The sequence below is a fragment of the Ruditapes philippinarum genome, unplaced genomic scaffold, assembly GCF_026571515.1.
Source record: "Ruditapes philippinarum isolate M1 unplaced genomic scaffold, ASM2657151v2 ctg7345_1_1_1_1, whole genome shotgun sequence".
Classification (NCBI taxonomy): Eukaryota; Metazoa; Mollusca; class Bivalvia; order Venerida; family Veneridae; genus Ruditapes; species Ruditapes philippinarum.
Window position 1 is genome coordinate 103,887 of NW_026864835.1, and position 10,025 is coordinate 113,911.

Consider the following 10,025-nt stretch of genomic DNA (forward strand, 5'->3'; position numbering starts at 1 on the left):
AATAATAATGTTTATAAACGGTAAAATAACAATACAACGTAAATGACGTCGTATAAACTCTTCTTTCCGCCAACGTAAAGTTTGCCTGCCGTTCCCGCTAACGTAACGTCGTCTTTACGACAACACTAAGCATGATACCGAGCAAATCTATTAAATTTAAGGTTTTTATAATACCAATCTATTAAATTTCGTGTTGCTAAAAGCGCAATGCTATTACAATGTCGGTTATAAAGGCGGCCAGCTATTACAATTCAACTTCTTACAGTGTCGGCCTAATACGTTTCAGTTTGTTACAGTACCAGACTTAAGAATATATTTGAGCTGTCTTACAGTACTGAATATTGCCTACTAATGGATGCTTATGATTAGTGTAATCTTAAAGTGCAGAGAAAAACTTACAACATTTAAATTTTTAAAGCAGCACACCCTTAGTGTGTATATCAAGAAATAAAAAATGTTAATTTAATTGTGAAACTATTCATATTCTGTTTATAGTATTAAACTGTGAGGGGCGTCCGTGGCCGAGTGGTAAAGGTCGGTGACTTCAAAACACTTGCCCCTCACCGCTGTGTTTCGAATCCAGACTGGGACTTTGGATTCTTTCATGTGAGGAAGATATCCAGCTAGCTAACGGAACGTCGGCGGTTTTACTCAGGTGCCCGTTCGTGCCTAAAATAATGCACGGAAGGTCGTCTGAGGTCTTCCTCTACCAGTAAAGCTGGAATGTCGCCATATGACCTATACTGTGTCTGTGTGACGTAAAATCAAATTAAACAAACAAACAAACTAACAAAATTAACTTGTGATGGCCCTAGATCGCTCACCTGACCCATCGAACTCATCCGAGCATTAACTAAGACAAGTCGTATCCTGACCAATTTTCATGCCAATAGAATCAAAAATGTAACCATTAGAGTGTTAACAAAGTTTTTCCATATTCAAGCGGTGTGGCCTAGTTATTGACCCCAGGTGACCCGTATTCCAACTTGACCTAGAAATCATCAAAACAAATTTTCACACCATCTATCAGGATTTTTTTTGATCTTAACAGTTGCCAGTAGAGTGTTTACAAGATTATTCTATGTTTAGCTCCTGTGGCCTAGTTTTTAACCCGAGACGACCCATATTCAAACTTGACATAGGAGTCATAAAACAAACTTCCTGACCAATTTCCAAAATTTTTTGGTCAAAACTGCAGCCACTAGAGTGTTAACAAGATTGTTCTATTTTTAGCTCCTGTGATCTTGTTTTTGACCCGAGACGACCCATATTCAAACTTGACATATAAATTATCAAACAATCTCCCTGACCAATTTCCAAAATATTTGGGTCAAAACTGCAACCACTAGAGTGTAAACAAGATTTTTTCTATTTTTAGCTCCTGTGACATAGGTTTTGACCGAAGATGACCCATATTCGAACTTGACCTAGAAAGCATTCAAATAATCTTCCTTATTTATTTCCAAGATAATTGAATCAAAACTGCAGCCAATAGAGTGTTAACAAGATTTTTCTATTTTTAGCCCCTGTGACCTAGTTTTTTTACTCGAAATGACCCATATTCAAACTTGACCTGTATTTTATTAAGAAAAACATTCATACAAAGTTTGATTATCAAATGAAATCTGTGACTGCTAGAGTGTTAACAATCCAAATATTGACAGCGCACGACGACGAACGCCTGACATAGCCCCATCACTATACCTTACCTTGACCACTTTGTGGTCAGGTGTGCTATAAATAAACCACATGTCCACATGTTTTGTTGTTAAAAAGTAACAGACCGGTTTTTGTCACATTTTTGTTATGTGGTACATCTGTATTAAAACCCATTTTTGTATGGGAAATAAGCATTACAAAATAAGTGATGGATAATATAACCGTTTATAATGCCTTAAAGTATTATGTTTCGAAGATTCTATGATTCTCATAAACCCACATTACACATGTTAGCTATTATTAGAACTATAGTTGTCTTTTTATGTGAACTTATCTTAATTGTTTTTTTTATAATCCTGCAACAATACCAACATGTGAGATTTACAGCAATTTATTAAATTATGAAGAAAACAATGCAAGAAAGTGAAAACCAGCAGGAAAATTGTATCTAAAATTAAATTGAAGCAAAGAAACTCCAATGGGTTCAAACCAATTAATACATACAAGATAATGACAATTTACTAGGAAAGAAATCATAATTGATAATTGTATTATTCTGAGCATGAATTGAGTGGAGGCGTTTATAAGCTTTTTTCATATATTTCTTTCGGGTCAACTTGCACAATACAAATTATTATTTTGGAAAAACGGACTGAATGAATGATTTTGTTCGTCTGTATTTTATCCAGACATTAAATGGTACACATATTTAAAAACATGGTTGATTCCAGTCCTTTTATGTCCAGAAAATCAGCGAAGTTTCATTTATTAGACGTGAAATTTTGATACTACTAGAAATGCAATTTCTTGGTAAATCCGTTAGTAAAAAAATTATACACTCTCAATACACGGACGAAACTATATTTTTAAGACAGAGGTATATTTGTCCAGTAGGAAAAGGTTTTTGAAAGCTGTCATATTATTATCAAAATACTTCTTTTATCTCTCTAAACAAAATTTAATTTCCAGTCTAATGAAATAAATACGTTTCTATCAGTAATGAAAACGAACCATCAACGTATATTGTTTCTGTTAGTTAATTATCTGTACGAATACAAGTAAAACAATCATATACAAATCGTTTAAACATAATTTGCAAGCCCCGTTGTTCCAGAAACCAAAGAATGAACGCTTGTGTCTGCTAACGGGTTCGTCCGCAGGTTGAAATCTAGAACAGTCATCAGGCGGATTCATTTCATAAAAAAGACGACACAGGTGTCTATCATTATTTGAGTCGCAGCACATGTAGAAATATTGAATAATATTGTAAGTGTCTGGCTCGAAAGTTGCAAAACCACCTCCTATAAAATCTTTCTTCAAAGCTCCATAACTAAAACAAAAAAAAATCAGTAACAACTTCAAAAAGCTTGAATATTACACAGTTTTTATGACCTCCTTGTATTCTGTATCTTTCTGCAAAATATGCTGGCAAAATGAAAAACATAAAGATTTGCATTATTTGTATTATAGTACAAACGCTGGAAACTACGGTGTTCCATTTTGGCCAGTACGTTTTCTTTAAGAAAAAACCGTAGAGTACGACATTACGATGGTGACAGTATGCCAGTTCGATTGAAAACGCGACAATACGACAATTCGATGGCGAAGCACGACAGTACGATGGTGACAGCCTATTATATTGTCACAATTGTACTATCGTACTGTTACCATCGTACTGTCGCTTCACCATCATACTGTCATATTATCACCATCGTTATGCCGTACTGTCCCCATTGCACTTTACTGTCTTACTGTCGCCTTCCGGTCAAGCATGCGCACGCATTTCATTCAGCATAGCATCAGACGAAGACACTTGTCTTTTAAAGCTAGTCATTTCAGACATGGTCAACGTTTTCCTTCATGTGAGCAATGCTTAAAAGGATCTTAAAAACAATCGTTTGCTTCTGAAGATTATTTGGCAAATAGTATAATTATAGTGAATATGTTTTCGTTTACATTTTGTTTCATTTATGACATATTTCTGCATGTTTAGGGTTACTTTCTTAAGTTGTTTTACATCTTACTTGCTATAAATCTATCATTTAAACATTATTAAACACATGTTTGACAGTTCTAATGAATGAAAAAACAAACAACGGATTTCTGAAGCATTATGTGCCCTTAAGTTTTCAGTTCTGACATTTGTGAGCAGGCAGTGTGCAGTGTCTTATTTCAAACTTTAACCACAAGCACTGTGCGTGCAAATACATAGAGTGGATCGACTAGAAAATACCACAAGACAACACTTTTCGTCTAAGAAAGATACTGTACAAAGTTAGTATCACAAGCTAGTCTTAATAATAATCAAGCCTATTATATGAAAGAGATGAGATCGAGTTTTTCATATATCAGCCATTTTATCTTTGCATCAATTTTGTTAAAACAAAGGAGGAAGTTAAGTTACTTTAAAAATGATCGTCAATTATTATTATTATTTATATAAGTGTTGACTTTAGGAGTTTATGCTTTTTATTGAAAAGTAACGATTACGACACACTTGCGACATTTAAAGTAAAATCCTAGGACAGAAATCTAAAAGCACATGAAAGAGATAGTATAAAAAGTAAGCTGAATAATCATTATTACCAATTGTATGCCAGTGTTTAGTTTTTCATTTCCAAGAGCGTATCTTGGAAGCTTAAAGACAGTGCGAGTGAAGCAAATAATTTCTGACAAACGTATAACAAATGTATAACAACTGATAAATACAAGGGCAACACACAACATGTCTGGAATGAAATGCATAGGACACATAATAATTAAATAATCTAGCTATCATCTTCATTGGACACATTTAAAATCGTTTAAGGTAGTGACAAACTTTTTTTACAGTTTTGTTTTCGTTTTGTAAGATCCGCTACTTACGTTACCCAATTTGAACATGATAACGTTACCCAATTTGAACATGATATAACAGATACCATATAACAACACAGCCAATTAAAATGCAGATTGTATTCTTAGAACGAGCATATTAGGTCAAACATGTATGTCCAAGGAGTAACAGACACGAGTCAAGACGTTTTAGCAAAATATAACATAATAACACCAAGTGCAAATTTAAGTATAAAATTAAATATTAAATATGTGTTCTTAAAAGAACAAACAGAAGAATAATATTTATTTATCTATCCCTGGATGAAGAATCTTAATTTGAGGCTTTTACATAAAATATATCTGGCTCGTTGTTTGTAATTGATTGGAAGAGCCATATTAAACGCAAGTTAAATTTTAACCATTTGCATGCATATGAGTATCCCTCGAAAAAAAGAAAGCTCGGGAGTCAAATGACATCAAAAAATAAGAAGTTAGTGTTAGTCTTTATAAAGTCAAACCCAAAAACAGTCACTATCCCTACTTCCCTTTGCGTTTCAATGGTATTTTGCCTTTCCGTATTCTTTTTTTTACTTAAAATTACATCATTTTGACTAAGATATTAAAGATATAAAGATTAGTTATTTTTAAACATAGCCATTCGTGCACTTATATTTAATAACTTCCTTCTTGTAAAAGAATTTCCAAAAAGAGAACAAATATATACCTGTAACAACATGTCTGCTTCACGCCATCATTGTTAAAGAACCACGCCTCATAGCACGTTGGTTTAGGACTCGAATGCTCGTACATTGGTTCCACAATATGGTAACTGTAATCGAGGTCCATCTGCTGCTGGACACATGGGCATGCGTACGATAACAATCGCTGTCTCGCTATCCATTTTCGTATTGTGTCATTTTTACTAAATTTCAGACACTCTGATTCGTTTTTTAGAACGGCAATTTTATCCGGATCATCGTCTGTAACGTCGAATATCCACCTTCCATTAGGACCTAAAAATAACAACAGTAACAACTTCACAACTTCCTAGGAAAAGACTATGATTACCTTAATTATGTTTAATATGTAAGTACCCGACACCATTTGAGGAAAAATACAACATTGAGAGGTTTGGTCAGCATCTAATAAATAACTGACATGCCAGCAACGGAATTTAAGAACAAAACATTTTTAAAATTGGATCGGCACAAAGCATTTAATAGTTGAATCGGCACCAGTCCTATATTTATTACAACACTATATGAAATTGTATCTAAATGTTTGATCGGTATCTGGCCAATATTTGACTGTAAATTATTTTTACTTTTATTCAGTGTTAACGGAGCTTCAGGTTATACCAAAATAGAAAAAAAGAACAGAAGGCCTTAAGAACGCCCAAAACGGCAAAACTGTTCCTTCATACATTCAGAGCATACCATTATAGTAAATGTACGTCACTTTTTGAGCTATTAAAAATTATAGTGAGCATGGTAATGAACATATTTATTTGGTAGTAGCGAACATCATTTTTTGGAAAGAAACCATGAACGTTTTATAAATCGATGAAGATGCTTTATAAGTGATCATTCTTACCATTTGAAAAATAAACATTTAAACTAAGTGATATTATCTGAAATAATTGATATAAGATTAACTTAGGACACATTTTAAAAGGAACACAATCTGTTAACTTTACCCGATTGAACGTTGGTATCGTTGTTCAGCGAACTCGCATTTTTGCTTGTTGCAAGATGTGAACATTGTTGTCTTTACAACTAAAGCCGGCAGAACTTGGTATATTCTTGTCAAGTTTAAGTGACCACTGCTCATGATCGTAGTTAAACATAAGGTATGAATATATACCATCCGAAATTAGAATCAATTGCATTGTCACATTCTGCAAGAACGAATTCGACGTTTATTAGGTTTAACTGTTTGTACAGGTTAAATAGCACATTGTTGTTGTAGTAAAACATCTACCATTTCATATCAATTAATTCAGATTTTTAAATCAATCTTTACACAGAGCACAGTTTCAAATATTTTGTCTGTTTTCGATGATTATAACGTATTGGCAATTATGTATTATTTTAGAGAGTTAAAGAGATAACTAAACGTATATGATTTGTATGCATGTCGTCAGGAAGGTCACGAACTCAATTTTGTTTCACGTATCATTCCGTAAAATAGGTTTTATAATGTTTACTCGAAACAAAGCAGGAAAGGCAACAACCAAAAGTTCTGTAAGATTTGTCTGACTGGTCAATATTTCTCCCGATTTGTTATTTATTTTTCAAGTATTGACTTCTACCAGATTTGGGGTTATTTTTCCAAGAAGAATGTTTTTACTGAGTCATGCTGCATATTGACTGAGTGCGTCATGTATACTTCACTTTCTGGCAGTTTCATCTTCAAAACTTAGTGTCAAATGACACCACCGATTCTTTAAAACGAAAAAACAAATTTTGAAACGCGTTATTAACATTAACAAATATTATTTTGTGTGTGCAAAACAAGCACTAATGCACATTGCCATGCAGCTGATAATTCAAAGGAAAGGATGCGTTATCCTTATATTGTCTATGCATTTCAATGATAAATTTGTTCAACTTACTTGAGATTTTATGAGTCTTGTTGGTATAATATAGGATGATTTTGTAACGTTCATCCACGTTGCTTCAATAGCAACACGCGGATGAAAATCTGTGAGGTTCAAGTAATTTGAAAATTTTCTTCCTAGCATTGCCAGGTCTTTGTGTCGACTATCGTTCATATCACCGCTGTAGTATTCCATAAGATGGACAAAAACACCTCCAGTTAGATTAGTAGAGTCTAGATTTGTCCAGAATGGAGCTATCACTGTCCGACCTTCGCTAAATGTCTTCCAGTCAGTAGGTGTTTCTGGTCCATAGTTCTGATACAAGGGTTGAAAGCCAAGTGTTATAAAACCATTCATATTCGGCTGTAAATAAGAAACATAACAAATCTACATATTATGCTACATAATTTTATGGATATGTTCCCCCGCCCCCCATGTTAACGTTTTAATCGCACTTGAACACACCTATATAGCAATGTTTTATCTTTCTAATCATTGCTTTCAATATTTACATGTATATCTGGAAGGCTATTAAGGCAGCTTTATCCAATGAAATATCTTTATTATTAATTTACAGATAGAATACAAATAGATGCACACTAACAAAGTGTTAGTAGGGTTTTAAACGTTAAGCAGTGATTTCGAGCATGCGCCATTCGCTCTCATGAATATATTCTTACAAATATTTTTCATACTGGTATAATGAAAGATGTCAACATTAAAAACTATATTTTTACATTAACATATATTCTTTAAACGTTTGAAAAGCTGTGTAAATATTTGCAAACATCAACTTTAGAGAACAAACAAATTGTCAAAACTGTTATATATTGTCCGATAGTTATGACTTACTCTAAAAGATTTATACTCCGTTCCAAAATACGGAAACCTGTTGTGTATCGGAAAAGAGGTGATCAGCTCATTATCTCCCCTGAACGGTGCTACAGGTGTCACCAATTCAATGATAACGTTTTCTATGAACATAAAATAAATGAGCCGCGTCACGACGAAACCAACATAATGGGTTTGCGACCAGCATGGATCCAGACCAGCCTGCGCATCCTCGCAGTCTGATCAGGATCCATGCGGTTCGCTAAAAAACCCTATAACAAGTAGAGAAACTGATAGCGAACAGCATGGATCCTGATCAGACTGCGCGGATGCGCAGGCTGGTCTGGATCCATGCTGGTCGCAAACGCACTATGTTCGCGGCTCGAATGTACTAGAAGTTCAAACTTTGCAATTAATGTTGATCAACAGTTGATGCCTTTCTCATGCAAATGTGAAACATCTTTAATGAACACAGGCTGATATAACGATAGATTTTTTGAAAATATCACATCAGGGGACTTTGAAAAGAAATAGACAAAAATATATCTAAGAAGTACACTTGATATTATGTGATACGATTTGAAGATGGAGGCGTATTCATCTACAATTAGATATGAAACACAAAATATTTTCACTTAAAGTTAAGTACGAAAAATATTGACTTATAAGCAATGTATGTAATTAAAGACGGTGGCAAAGTGTCAAGGAAAATATAGGTAAATCTTATAATACCATAGCAATGAAATGTCGGATCTCCTTTCGGAAAGTCTTTCTTGCACGTGCAATTATAACCTCCGTAAAAATTAGTACAATACGCTTCTACCCCGCAGCTAGATGTATCGTTACACTCATCAATATCTGTAAAATATATCATTTCAATTATCGACCTCAAATATCTTACAGCAGACAGAATAACAGAATAACTCATAGCGGATAATGGCAACTTTTTTGAAGCATACCACTCAACCACAAATGCCCAAACAATTTGAAAACATGTAAATTGAAAATAAGTATGCATGAAAATATGCTAACTGAATTCACGTACCTTATCATTGCAACAATTAAGAAATAATAAGCGAAATGTACTCATATGCGAAATGAAATATCAATAGATAGTTTTGATAAAAAATTACCGCTTAAATTCTTTGAACTTCTTTGATTTTGTGACAATTTAATATTAACGTAGAGTCTTAATCTGATTTTGATAGCTATGAACATAAAAATTTTGTTGCGGCTAATGTTTTTTTAAATGTTCAAATATTTCCATGTATGGAGATTTTTTTTTTTCAAAGTGACATAATGCCCATTTTTTCACTGATATTGATATATCTATAATGGTGATTGAATATTAACTGATATCACAAAGTCTATGATAAATTATATAAAAACTGCCTAAAATATATAAGCACTGCCTAACTCTGTTTATAAATTGAACATTAACGATAGTTATAGATATTCATTTGGGCCAAGGGCATTTTTGATTACTCACGTGACGTTTATTATTAAACTGAAAAAAATATGGCAAAATATAAAGTCATTTAAATTTGACTTGCCACTCGCGATTTACTCTTGGATGGGCATAATGTTACTTTAATGTCATGCATTTTTAGTTGTAGTTACCATTTTCACAGTGTTTGCCAGTCCATCCTTGATGACAAAAACAGAACAGAACAGAACAGAACAGATCTTTTATTTCTGATTTGTACATAGTACATCATCATATACATAACATAATAATATTTGAGTAATATGTACTTTTCAGTGCAATCAATATAAATAAATCAATAATATAAATAAAATAAAGAGATTAATAATTCAAATGAAATTTCAGATATTTGTTATTAAGCCTCAGTTAAGTGACAATGAACATATTTAAGAAGAAAAATCAATGTGAAAACTAAATTTTAATTAATCTATCATTAAACTTTATTTTTAATAAACTAAATTTTAAACTTTAATTGACTGTAATATAATGCTAGTTTACATAGCTCATTTCTATTATTACTATGCAGCAATGCAATAAATTTGTACTTACTTGGGTTAACAAAATACTATCTTTTAATATAACGGGTACGAATATTTGTATATCATGGGCATATAAGAACGAAATGAAATTCAT

The 10,025-nt window shown here is 33.0% G+C and overlaps 1 protein-coding gene across 1 annotated transcript; it reads right to left on the reverse strand.

Annotated features, from left to right (window-relative positions):
* Positions 1 to 2,034: 2,034 nt before the first annotated feature.
* LOC132726974 (uncharacterized) lies at positions 2,035 to 9,563 on the reverse strand. The gene is made up of 7 exons (XM_060712387.1): positions 9,527 to 9,563; positions 8,639 to 8,764; positions 7,928 to 8,049; positions 7,091 to 7,438; positions 6,173 to 6,373; positions 5,201 to 5,489; positions 2,035 to 2,989 (listed from the first exon to the last, which is right to left on the reverse strand). The coding sequence occupies exons 4-5, from the start codon at positions 7,430 to 7,432 to the stop codon at positions 6,197 to 6,199; spliced, it is 519 nt and encodes a 172-aa protein (XP_060568370.1). The 5' UTR covers positions 7,433 to 7,438; positions 7,928 to 8,049; positions 8,639 to 8,764; positions 9,527 to 9,563; the 3' UTR covers positions 2,035 to 2,989; positions 5,201 to 5,489; positions 6,173 to 6,196.
* Between the last annotated feature and the right edge of the window lie 462 nt (positions 9,564 to 10,025).